The sequence below is a fragment of the Pteropus vampyrus genome, unplaced genomic scaffold (genome assembly GCF_000151845.1).
Source record: "Pteropus vampyrus isolate Shadow unplaced genomic scaffold, Pvam_2.0 Scaffold112, whole genome shotgun sequence".
NCBI classification, from domain to species: domain Eukaryota; kingdom Metazoa; phylum Chordata; class Mammalia; order Chiroptera; family Pteropodidae; genus Pteropus; species Pteropus vampyrus.
The window spans coordinates 2,745,541-2,759,132 of NW_011888893.1; the positions used below are offsets into that span (position 1 = coordinate 2,745,541).

General features: G+C 47.6%; 1 protein-coding gene across 1 annotated transcript in view; it reads left to right on the forward strand.

The window, feature by feature from the left end:
- Positions 1-13,592, forward strand: part of CNTNAP2 (contactin associated protein like 2) — a 1,200,002-nt gene that overhangs the window by 1,002,013 nt on the left and 184,397 nt on the right. Inside the window, exon 17 of the mRNA XM_011365532.2 lies at positions 7,071-7,289. Within this exon, the coding sequence (XP_011363834.1) occupies positions 7,071-7,289 (219 nt within the window). The remainder of the gene's footprint in view (positions 1-7,070; positions 7,290-13,592) is intronic.

Genomic DNA, 13,592 nt, shown 5'->3' on the forward strand with positions numbered 1-13,592 from the left:
CCATGCCAGTGTTCATTTTCAGATGGGTTTAACGCTGACTTTTTAGGTGTGAATATGCATATTTGGCTCTAAAAACTTCTATATTCACAAACTGAAACTACCATAAAGGAAAATAGGTTGTTTTTTATTTTCTGCATAATATGCAAGGCAGTACAGTATGGTAGGAAAAGCAGAAGCTCTAAGCTTAGTGATAACTGGATATTAGCATCTCACGGACTCAACTTCCTTACCCAGGAGGCGAAGCGGGGCTTGGAAGTTGGGTTCCAGTCCAGGAAGTCTTTCAGTCTTGACATCACTGGGTTCAACCCGAAGTTGTCATTTTTGTTTTTGCAGAGAATTCGACCATCTGCAAACTTAGAGAGACCACAGCCTGCCCAAGATTGCACACATTTCTGACACCCACAAGCTCAGGGGTCCCCAAAACCAGCCTCAGGTACAGTAATTCTCTAGAAGGACTCACAGAACCTACCAAAGGCTGCTACACTCGTGTATTTATGGTTACAGGTATTACAGGGAAAGAACACAGGTTAGAATCTAGACTGGAGGAGGAACACAGAGGGCAGAGTCCAGGAAGAGTACCAGGTGCCAACCTTCCAGGCACGTTCGTCCTATGGAGTCACAGACACAGTAATGCCCCAGATTGACTGTGACAGTATATATGGGGAACTGCGAACAAGGAGCCTCTAAGAGCCTCAGGGTTCAGACTTCATTCAGCCCACTACACAGGAATGGTTGAAAGCCTAAACAGCTGACCTGTTTCCAGCCACTCCAGAGCTGGAAACTTCACCCTACATCACACTGTTGGTCTATCTTGGGTGGTGAGCCCCCACCCCAAACACTATCTGGTGAGACCAGCTCCCACTCTAAATTACATTGTATCCTCTGGCATGACCCAAGGTTCCCAGGCAAACAAAGATCCTCCTATCAGGCACAACATTTAAGAGTTCATATATTACCAATTCAGAGCCAAGGGCAAAGCCCCGACTTCTCTTTGGACACAGTTAAACTCTTTACTAGACATTTGGAAAATCCTTCTCTTAATGACAAGGAAGCAAAAGATTCCTAGGACTTTCTTGCGAGAATAAAACTTGGCGATCCTAGTGTTTCTTAGGTAGGGTTCCAGGGCTACTGTATCAGTCACGTGGCATTAACAAAGTACAGACTCCAGGGCTACACCCCAGCTTATTAAGTCCAAATATCTATGAGAGGAGACTTGGACTATGCATTTAAGCGTGTTATTTAGCATTTTTATATGGGATAGAATTTGATAAATGTAGTTATGATGCAAGGTCCCTTGTTTCTAGGAGTCAAGTGAAAATAGCTTGAGATGTAGAAATAGGAGAAAATTCTGCTTCTGGCTCCACTGCTAAGTTTATCTTGAACAAGCCTTTGTTCCTCAAATGTCATATATTTGGGAACAACATTGAGCACAGTTTTAAACAGACATAACTAATGTATCAAGTTCCTAGACTGAGAAAAAACATACTTGTTACTTTATGCTTTTAGGAAAGATGCCTGTAGGATACAAGGTGGCATTCCTTATATATGCTAGTGTGCTCGAGTATGGTTTGCAGTTAGGAAAATGCTTAGATTTCTTTTTTCATGGCATCTATTATAATTGTTTGGCTTCCTTGACAGGAATGTTCCTATTCATTCATTCATTCATTCATTCATTCACAAATTGTCGAGTGCCTACTCTGTGGCAGGCATTGTTTCAGGTGCTGAGCATATAGCAAAAAATGAACAACACAGGAAATGCTACTTTAGTGAGCCCAGGAGCACATATATATTGTGCTAGATGGTGGTACATGCTACATAGATCCAAAAGATCAGGATGGAGGGGACGAGGCAGCTGAGCGAGGGGTTTTCTATTAAAAATAGAATGTTTGGGAAAGGAATCTCTAATATGACTTGGGGAGACAGAAGTAAAGGAGCAGCTACAGAGTTATTTGGGTAAAGGGAGCAGTAAGTGCTCAGGCCCTGAGGCAGGAACAGTTTCCCAGTGTAGTGGAGGAGAAAGCTTTATGTGGCGGGGTTAAGGAAAGACTAAGAGCACAGGCAGCTCTTTCAAGGAGTCGGCAACAAAAGGGAGCAAAGAAACGAGATAAAAGGTCACAAGAAGAGTTCTGCTAGGGCGGTGGCCATCGGGGTTAGAGACATGCCCACATGTAGAGAAAAAAATCACGGTTGCTCTGGAAGAGAGGGCAGCGTTGCTAGAGCGATGTCCTCGGATGGAGAAGAAGGTGTGGCATCAATGCACAGGTGTAGCGCCTGGCCCCAACGGGAACACGGACATCCCCTCCTTCCTCCCCTCATTTCTCATTCCCACAGTGGCCTCATTTTCAGCCTCCGTGCCTCTTCCCATAACCTTCTCATGTTGCATAAATTCTTCTGTCTCCTGTCATACACTTAGCCCTTCCTTCCTAAAAAAAAGAAAGAGAAAAAAGAATTATATATCCATAACATTCTCCACCATAGAGTGAGACTAAAATATCTGTGCTGCCTATGGCCAGTTTTGTTGCATGGATCAAATGAGATCTTTGTAAAAAACAGCCCTTTGGAAGCTGTCAGACCTTAAACTTCGTTTTAGAAATGTAATAAACAAATCATTATGAAAACTAGCAGTGTTAGCTGGTCATCTTGGCATGCCCACTACGTGTACCTTTCCTTGGCTTTTCTCTTTACCTGTTCTCTGCTGAATGACCAAATTTGTTCTGCTGCTTCCAGCTGACACTTTGAGTCTGATGTCTAAAAGTTACCTCACCTGCTGGGAGAACTCAGAGCCATAAAGTCTACTATTCTGGTCAGCTGCTAAATTTGTCACTTCAGTACATTAAGCCTGGAGTGGTTTGTTTGGGGAAAACTTAATATCCTGAGTTAGAATGAGAGCGCATAGCGCCACCTGCTGGAATTGATGGGCGGAAAGGAGGCGATACCAGGAGCTGTCCGTGGTGTTGCCCGTTCACTGTTTGTCACTCAGGCGAAGTCCTGACCCAGAAGTATTCAAAGGCAAGTTCTGCCATCCACGCTTGTTTCTGATGCCAGCATGCCACCTTGTGCATTTCTCTTTTAATGTCTCTCTTCCCCTGATAGTGATCCACTATTCCAGAAGTATCATTAGGACTAGCTGTGTTTAATTTTATTATTTCCCTTAGAATCCTTTGGAAATTAGATCGTAGAATGTTGGCATTTGAAGGGAACTTAGAGATCATCTAGTTCAGTTTTTTTCAAACATATATTAGACAGAGAAACTCTTGGAAAACCATAAATATAGTCCTCATTTCATATACCAATGAACTTAGGGCCCAAAATGGGAGAAGGCAAAGACTAGAACTCATACATACTGATTGCTAAACCATTTTCTATGTCAGTTAAGATGCTTTCAGATGCAATAAAAATGGCTTGAACACTAATACATATCTCCTAAGAAGTCTCGAGTTGGCTCCTAGAATAGCTTCAGGACCGAACAGTGTCGCTGAAGAGCCAAGTCTGTCCCATCGCCCTCCCATTTTCCTCAGTGTGTCTCATGTTTACGAGGTGGGTCCAGCAGCATTAGCAACCGCAACCTCCACCCAAGATCCAGGGCCAAAAGAAGGACTGGCTATTTTTTCTCTTATGAGCTCAGAAATTTATCCCAAAAGGCCCCCTCAAAACTCCCTCTCATGCCTTATTGTCCAGGAGGGAATAATATGTCCCATCTTAATGAGGTTACTGGAAAGGAGCATGGAATTGCCATATTTGACTCAGACAAATCCAAATTCACTGTCTGGGCCTGGGGAAGAGCCATCCTTACGTGACACGTAACATTCTATGGAAGCACATAGCTTCCTGGGCAAAACTGGGGCAGCTCACAAGGAAGAGGTAGGGGTGGCTGTTGTTCAGGAAGAATTCTCCAGGAGTCTCTCCCATTTCTGCTTGTCTTCTGAACAAGACACATTGATAGCTTTGTACCCTTTCAAGGGTGCATGTGTAGCAGACAGCCTTGGAAGACAGAGGCAGTGTCTTCCTCAGGGACAGAGGGTAAGATTTGTTTTCTGACCAGAATTATAAAGCTAATGTCTCTCCCGGGGCAAAGTTGAGCAGGTTTGCTAGCAGCTCCTTTAATAGATTTGGGTTTCCTATGTGCAGGCTTTGTCGGCTGTGACACAAACTCACTGCATATGCAGCGTCCATCTGAGCTGTTTCGCGGGCCCCCATGGGACTCAGGGGACAAGGGAAGCCCATGTGGACACGAAGCTCATGCTGCCTGCTGCACTGTGAATAATGAAGTCTTTTGTCTCTGGCCCATGATCTCCTGCTTTCTGTGGGCATCTGTGGAGCTGCGGCAGGCTAACATGTTCATTTGCAAATAGGGCAAAGTCTCAGAAGCTTTCCATTCTTGACTCTAAGGGAAAGGCAGCTGTTAGTGTTTGCTACAATGTGCTTTTCAGTGAGCCACACTAGATACACCCAATTCTCAAATACTGATTTCTGGAAATAAGAATGTTTTCAGTATGTAAGAAATTCCTTTTCCACAGGCAGGGATGGAAACACACACTAAGTATGGACGGCGTCATTGGCTCTGGTGTCTTTTATGCTGCCTCCCTTTTATCTGTTCGCTGACTCCCTGTAATGATCTCTTTTAAAATGTCAGTTCCTCTCACCCAGAAGACCGGGAGCAGTCAGCCACAAACTGAACTCAAGACGCTTTTAAAGCCCCCTTGCCATTTGGCTGGGAGAGAGAACTTCCCAGAGGTGTCCCTTGGCAATGCCAGGGAAGCTTGCGTTGAAGGACTGAGAAAAAGGAACCGCTTCCTTTGCTCTCACGCCGGCCTTGCCGCCCCTTCCTCAGGAAGCACCGGGGAAGCGGGGTGTGCTCACGTTGTGACTGCCGCTTCAGCAGCATCTGGACGGAGGCTCTTAAGGAGGACTGTGCTCTCAAAGGCCCCTGTCTTGAGTCCCTGTTACCATACCCAGTTGGGGCCACAAGACTGAGCTGCAGTGAAGCTCAGAGATTTTCCTTCTCTAAGTGAAGCGTTGATGTTAAGAAGACCACAGTCCAGAGGAAGAAACGGGGTCCAATGTGAAAAGCGGCGAAAAAAGTATGGTATTTCCCAGTTAAGTCTGGGACTCAGAGCATCTCTAAACGATGACGTGTAAAGACCTTGACAAGAATCCATTGCAGCAGGAGGAGAGGGGGAGGAGGAAATCAGAGCGGCATTTGTCCCTTCAAGTCAAACCTTAGGGTTAAACTCAATTTATCCCCCAATTCTATTTCCCTTATGGCTGTTGATGCCTTTAAAACAAATCAATCTTTTCTATTTGGGAAGCCTTGTCTTCTTGCTAGTCTGACAGCTTACATTTTAAAATGCTCTTGCTAAAACATGGCAGTACAAGAATATCACTGGGTTATCTTAAAACAGGATACTTCCCCCTATAGACTGTACCAGAACTATGGGGAAAGGTCATTTGGCGTGAGCCACTTGATCACCAACCTGCATTCTGCTCATGCCATTGTAGACACCGTGATGAAGGCCGAGTGCCGGTGGTCCTGGACGCAGGAGCTTCTACTTTAGAGGCGCTGTCTTACCAGACTGGGCGTGGAATCACCACAGGTGTTAAAAATCAAAATTCCCTTTCTTAACGACATAAAGGAACAAAATTACTTGGTGGGAATTAGGTTGATTGAATCAGATTCTGTGTCTAATATCCCCGTAGTTCAAAAAGGTTAATGCAGCTTTCTGGGGACATCCAGGTCCCACGAGAATCTGGCCCGCTATAGGTTTTAAATTAGAAAGAAGTTTGATTGCTTGCGACATCCTCTCAAAATGGTACCAGTCTAGAGAAGCTGAATTTTCCATTATCCTAGGGGGACAAAAGACAGATATTTAATTAAACTGCTTAGAGACTTAAGGCTTATTGGTAGATAGAGGCCTAAATCCCTGGATAAGCAAAGTTCAGAGACACGCTTGTGGGCCACATCTTTAATGTCACCTTCACCCAGCCCGAGGAGCTGGGGACGTGTGGGCTGTGTCTGCATCAAGCTGCCTCTCCTGCCAACTGCAAGAAAAATATACATTTTAAAAAATGCGTTTACAAAACACTAGGTGGTCACTGAGGAACTTAAACCCTAAAACGTGAAGCCAGAAAACCACTTACAACCGAAGTTGCCAAAGCAACCACCTAATTTGTTTTTCTCTTGTTGAAAGGTAATTTATTGCAGAAGGAGGTTGCCTTGGAGCAGATCTATGAGAAAAGAGTGATGTGTGGTCAGTGCTGGAGGGCAGGGTCCAGCATCCCAGATCAGGAAGGACCAAGATGTGCAGGAGACGAGTCTGGGAAGGGATTATTCTGCGGGAACCTGGAGCTAGCTACCTTGTAGACAGCCGCAGGTGGTCCGAAAAAGATGCAGGTCACCTTTATTCACATTCATCAACAATTCATAGCTCCCTAACTTCCTGTAGGAACTACAGTGATATGACTAATGAAATAAAGTTTTGTGAATTCTCCCAAAGCAGTAGCTTTCAACTCTGTATAATAATATTTTCCATGGAGCTTTTAAAAATACCAGTGTCTACACCAGACCAACTGAGCCAGAATCTCTGGGGACAGAGCTGGACACAGCTGTTCCATTACGCCCTCCAGTGCAAGTCTCTGTCCCAGGAGCCGTTGAAGAGTCGTGTCATGTATAGAATCAAAAGATCTCAGGCTCTAAAATCTGACGAACCTGGGTTCACGTCCTGATTCCGTTATTCATTAAATCCAAGACACAGCATGTGCTTAACTTCTCCAAGCCTCGGTTTCCATACCTGGAAGGAGCCAACGATGGTCAATTCTCAATGGGCTTCTGAAGGTGAAGGAAATGATTGTGTACCTGGCCGCTAGTACTCGTCCGGTGTCCTCCCCTCAGTTATTCATGGCTAAGAATGGCTTGATATTTTACCTTTCTTCAGCTGGTCTTGCCATGGACCTTTGTATCCAGTCACAGGATGATTTTTCTCTCCCTGCTTTGTGTTCCCTCTAGAGTGCACTCCTGTTTGGTATCTGAGAGGAAAATACTCATGTGCCTTTCGTGCTTTCTACTCCTCCAGCTGCCACAGACGTGTCCTTTTCATTCGATGTTGGAAATGGGCCCGTGGAGATTGTGGTGAGGTCGCCCTCGCCTCTCAACGATGACCAGTGGCACCGGGTCATCGCGGAGAGGAACGTCAAGCAGGCCAGCCTGCAGGTGGATCGGCTGCCACAGCAGACCCGCAAGGCACCGACAGAAGGGCACACGCGCCTGGAGCTCTACAGCCAGCTGTTTGTTGGTGAGTGACGTGAGGCCTCCGTGGCTTCCCTCTCTTAGTTTCAGTAACACTTACAATGGAAGAAGTAAAACAGCCCATGGAGTGTTTTGCTAGAGATCTTCCCAAAAGTGAGTACGTAGGCCTCTTGCAGTCTCCTCCAAGACAGAATGGTGCGAGGAGGAGGATTTAAGAGACCTAAATCCAGTTCCACTCTCCACTTTCTGGAGCCCACAGCCCTCGTCTGCAACAACCAAAAGGTAGTCAGCGGTCTCTGATTTATGCAATTTTAGGTATATGGTTTCAGAACAGTATAGTATTGTTTGATAATTTAGGGCACCAATAACTGTGCAGAAGGGAAGGAGGGAGGGAAGAAGGGAAGGAAGGAAGGAGAGGAGAGGAGTGGAGAGGAGAGGAGAGGAAGAAAGGGAGGGGAGGAGGAGAGGGAGGGAGAGAGAGAGAAAGGAAAGAAGGAAAGGAGGAAGAGGAAGGGAGGGAGGGAGAGAGGAGAGGAGGGGAAGGAAACGGGCTCCCCGAGTTCAGGTTTGCTTGAAATGAAATCCATTCCTTCCTCTGCCCATCCTCAGCAGAAAAAGATCTAGACTTCTCCTTACATAGGGTCTTTCTACATGAGACAAAGGTCAACACTGAGAAGCAAAATGTTAAGCTTCCTGTGCAAGAAATGGATTCAGCCTCATGGTGTAGTCTCTGCTTTCAACATGTTCCAGCTGAACTTAACATTACTTCAAATCAATACCTATTTCCATGGCTAGTTAAATTTTAAATTTTGTTTTCCAGATAACTAACAGTCTAGGAAATTAGCCATTTTTCCTCTGCTGATGAAAAGAAAGCAAGTTTGAAGGACTTTGAGGCTGTATGCCACCTTAGACGTCCGCCCCCCACCCCCCCAGTTTCTGGGCGTTAATCGATCAAGTCAGTCACCTGCGACAGTCTCAGACCAAGCAAAAGCGGATGTGACCTAGGTGCTGTTCATACACGTGATGCCTGCCGCCCTATGGCAGAGGCCCAGCGACAGTCAGCCAGAGTCCACGCAGTGTCTTCCATAGTTGCGCTGAGATGCTTTAAGAACATTAGAAAGTCACTAAAACAATGACAAAATTATATATTCACTCTCAGCGTATTGTGGGTAAGCTACAAAAGTGGTAGCTTAGTCAATTAGCTTTGGAAGTAAAACTGACTTGTTAATAAGCCACATGTCAGCCAGGGACATGAAAGAGTCATGGGTTTTGAAATAAAGTACTGACTCCTCCACCCCAAATAGAACCTAGTCCCTTCTAAACCCTTCCTTCAGTTTATAGTACTCAAAATTACTCATTGTTTTTAAATTATTTTTTATTACTTAAGCATCAGGTCCACTATTCCTGCTAAGTAATGTGAGCAAAGTTCACTTCATCAATACGTCTCGCCCAGTTTACCTAAGACAAGTTTCTTCCAAAATCCTGTTAGTCCCAAGCATGCTGGTTAGAATTTATTTGGTTTTCATCATAACAAGTGACCCTAATTGACCCAGTTTCTTGTGTTGCTTTTTTTTCAACTTGTCGCTGTGTACAGAGGACCAACTTTACCCTGATCCCTTTCTATCTACTGACTATAATTGTCCCAGAAATTTTGGAGACCAAGTAAAGATGCTAAGTGGAGAGGAATGGGGGAGCATTTATTAGGGTCTTGGAAAGAATTATGATTTGTTTAAACAAGAACAGCTTATAAAAACAAGCGTAGAGGGCTGAGGCAGAATTCGACAGGACGATTAAAGTTAAGGGACAGGCAGAAGAACAGCCTCTCAGGAGAAGGAGCAAAGAGGAACGGAAAGAACAGCAAGGAAAAACCAGGAGCGGGGGTGTCGCAGGAAGAGAGAGTTTCGTGAGATTCTCTTTGTTTATTGTGACGAATAATGTGAAGCGCCATGGGTTAAAGTAGACTAGGAAAATGTCCTTTGAATTGAGTAATTATGAAACCACTGGCGACCCCGGAAAGGGCAGTTTCCGCATGGCTAGCTGACAGGATGAGTCCGGCACCTCGAAGCACCAGAGGAAAAGGGGTGCGTGTTCCGCCCCAGTTTCCGGTGTCCTGTCTGCTTCGAGGTCGGCATGACGCACGTCGCCCAGACACAAGCTGTTGAGCCAATGTGTAAAACAGTGTTCTCCAACAGACGTCCACCCCAGGGGAAGTTGGGGGCGGGCGCTCGTTTCCAGAAGAAAATCACGTTTAACAGCCATGAACCTGGCGCCGGCGACCCCACGAGTGTTCAGTAGGGACTCAGGCAGCTGGAGTCGTTCCCAGCTCAGCTCAGCGAGAAGCGTCGTCCTGACCAAGTGTTACCACTTTCCCTCTTTGAGTCTTTTTTTCAACTTCAGCCGTTTTGCTTCTGTGCCGAGATGTTTTTTGAAAGGCCTGAGTCTCCCAGAAGCCGTCCTTGCCAGCGTCACGTGGTTAACCTGGGCTTTGAAGCCCAGCCCCTCTGCCTGCCGGCTGACAGACCCCTGGCAAGCCGCTCGGTATCTCCGTGTGGAGCAGGGCCGGTTCCTGCGTCTCGGGTTGAGACGTGTTGGTCCGTGCTAAGCACCGTGTTTGCTGTCACTTATTTCTCCACACTGTCCTTCACCTTCCTCTCTCAGCTTTCTGCTTCCCTCATTCACCCCCTCCTACAGAACCCGCCTCCAACTGCCTCGTTTATTCTTTCCCAAAACCCTGACCTGAAATGCGATCGCTGCAACCCACAAGCCCCACAGGAGAGTCTGCGTGCATAAACACCCCTCATCATCCAAAGCTCGCTGCCATGGCCTGGCCCTCCTGCCACTGTGGCTGCAGGGCCAGGAGTTCCCCCTCAGCCAGCCATGAAAGCCAGTGAGCGGCCACCTGGACGCCTCACCCAGCGCCACTGTCAGCTGAGGCACGTGGCAGAGCCGCCCACCGCTCCGTCAGGGTTTGAGAGAGGGGAGGGCTGCGACTCGAAGCTCAGACAGACGGGAAGCAGTCCTCGGCTTCGCACACAGAGCGGGCTGTGAGGGAAGGCCCGCCGCTGCCCGCGGCCTGTGTCAGCACGGCCAGGCTCACGTCCACTTTTCAAAGTAACGAAAAAACACGCAAGGAGGATACCGTTCTCGCTCAGCATCTGATGTATAATTAGAAGCTGTCATCGGAAAAGGGTTGGCACAGATCTTTTGGAAGTAATGAGAATCCAGCTATGATTTCGGTTTACTGAAAAAAGAGCAAGTAAATTTAAAACTTAAGAGTAACATGGGAAGAAAGAAGCAGTTGCTGGTATTTGTCCTAAAAGTGCAGGGAACTTCCTCATGTCTTTGATCCAACACGAGTGACTAGCATGCGATGAGCACCTGGGATGTCCCAGCAGAAGCACTAAGACCCCACGTGACCTGTGGCCTTGGCCAGCCCAGGTACTGAGACCTATGTCCTCCACGGCAGCCGTGAGCCAGGATTTCTTAGTGGTTGGAGAACAGCAAAGATGCTCTAAGTCATTATCTAAGCATGAACAATGCCAGGATTTGGCTGGATTACGGCACAGACAGGCCCGAGAGTTGGGAGTCCTGGCCACTAAAGCCACAGCGGCAGGTCTGTGAGGGTGCAAGGTGTCTGCTGGGCCCTCAGCCTGGAGCCCGGGGCTGGCCACGGCCTAGGCAGGGAGCTGGCAAGCGTCAGCTGTAGAAGGGAGACGAGCAGGCTCCCCGAGGCAGGTGGCCAGCATAGAGGTTAACTTGCAGTAAACGTCACCTAGGCCCGAGCATGTAACTGTCCTCGGCAGAAGTTTAAGGAGGAGGTCGGAACTCAGAAGAGGCGGAGGCTGCCTCGGAAGCTTCAGGAGGAAGTCAGGCTCCTTGAGAAAGAAGGTTATGTTCTCTCAACCAATGACAATTGTCCAGGCTCAACTCAGTTGGCTCAGACCTCTTCCAAAATCTCTCTGGCGGTTACAGGAGGCCATTCCTTTTGTGCAGGGTGTCACCCAGAAGGAGCTGAAAACCGTTCTCGCTCCTTCAGCATCTTCCGTGCTGCATGGGAGGCCTGGCTGGCGGCTGAAGGGAAGAGGCCCTGTCTGTGGAGGGGTCGGGAGCTAACACAGAGCGGGGAAGCCTACAGGCTCCTCGTCCTCTGGCATTCTGTCCATCAGGAAACTTTTGCTCCTGAGTGGCAACTGGAGTTTATGGAAGGTTCGAGGCTTATTAAATGGATTTATAAGTGAATGTAGATCAGAGTGCCCTGGCCATTCTCCGAGCTATGCTTGGCCGGCAGCCTCATAAAGCAGCCCACTTTCTCAAGCTTGGTAATGAGCTTGTGTAGTTGGCGGCTCCTCATAGCCCCTGTATTCCAAAATCACAGGTGGACGATTCATTTGCAGTCTGAAATGCAATGTTATTGAGAGGGTGAAGAGAAAATCAACATTTATATGCAGGGGGAAAAAAATGGAATTTTATTCATGAAGTACATGCAGACCTGTATATGAATAAAATAGTTCTTTCTAGTATCCAAAAAGTTTAGTATAAAAAATATATACAATCCAAACTGCAGGAATTAAAATACAGAAAATATGTGTTTTAATATGTAAATCATTTAAACATTGTTTCAGTTATTTTCTGCAAACCTGACTGGACAGCAACAGAGTAAATGCTGGCTGGTGTCCTGTGTCTGAGTAATGCTTCCCGTGCTTTGTTTGTCTTACTTAATCCTCACAAGGACCGGAGAAAGTAGCTACTATTGCTAATCCGTTTTAGTTCCACAGTGAAGAAACGAAAGCTAAAGATTAGTTGACAGCCCAAGGTCAAGCAGCTAGCAAGAGGCAGGGCTGGGGTTCGCTCCCAGACAATGCGAGTCCAGAGATGGGGCTCTTAACCGCTCCTCTTGTCAAAGCCCAAACGGCACCCAAGTTACATGGCACCCAAGTTACACAGAAAGGATGTGTCAAGGCCACCTGGCCGGGAGGCCTCAGCTCCGTCTGCAACATAGGCGAGGGCGTCGTGTTTCATTTGTTCTTTTTGTATTTAGTTGTGGTAAAATACACATTGGGGGAGTTTTTAAAGGTTGGGGAGGAGGGACCACAGGCCATCTGTGGTTGCTAAGTGACTTCGTCCAGAGGAAGGTCAACCTTCTCAGTGGCTTCGTGCTAGGAGGCAGTTTACACCCTGCGGGAGTGAGGTGCCCACCCTCCCCCAGAAACAGGTGGGGACAGTATTACCCCCAGTGTTTACGTTTCACAGAGACGGCTCCCAGGTCCTAGAGAAAGACATTCCTGGATCCTGTAACAGGGCAAAAGGGTCTTTAAAAGATTTACCACTCAAAGGGGCAGAGAAAGAATTTACGTTTTCTTAAGGAAATGCTCCAAGAATAGGGAAGCCAGGGGTCCAGGATCAGGAAAAAGCCTGCTTGACATTTAGTCAAGCCGAGGGGCATGTCAGGTCTGCCTTTGTCAGTCTGTACCACAGCCCCTCCTCTGAGGCGATATCGTGGCCCGCAGGTTCTTTGGGGAAGTGGGGTGGCATTGAGGTGCTACCTTCATCCACAGGCTGCAGGCGAACCTTCCCACAATGCGCAGGGGAGCCCATCCCAACCAAGACTGGTGCACCCCAAACGGCAGCAGGGCCCCGTGAGGAAATGCTGCTCCCAGTCATGGCGTCCACAGAGGGAGACTAGGTCAGGCGGGCACCTGGCGCGTGTCCTGTGGGCTAGAGTCGTGGTGGCAAAGATCAAGGACAGAGGGTCCCCATCAGACAGCAACACAAAGGCTTTGGGACGACAGGAGCATTCTGGGCGGACGCTCTCTTGGTGGGGAACGAGACTCTTTACTTGAGAGTCTCTGAGATGCTCTTTCCTTTCAGCTCTCCGGCAAACCCTTTGCAAAGGCCGTGAGAGTCAGCACGGCTCTCTCCAGAGCCATGCCTGCAACTCGTTTTCCTGGTCTTCTTTCCACCATCCCTCAGCAGCATCCCACACGCCCTCCTTCCCTAAATGCTCTCTTCTCTTGGATTCACCTGCTTTCTCTCCGGCCTCACTGGCCACAACATCAGTCTCCTGTGAATTCTCTTCCTCTCTTTGACTGCTAAATGTCACCATGTCACAGAGCCTCCCTTTCTTCCCCAACCATACATCTCCCTGGGCGATCTTATCCAGTCTGAGGGCTTCCATACAATTTAAATGCCAAGGACTCTGAAATCGAAACCTCCAGGCCTCACTTCTGTCAGGAACTCTGCATCGCTTGTCCAGCTGTCCACGTGGCGTCTCAGCTCCGATGTCTGCTGGGCGTCTCAGAGTAAACACCGGGGAAGAACTCTTGTTGCCTACTCCAGACCTTCTCCGTCT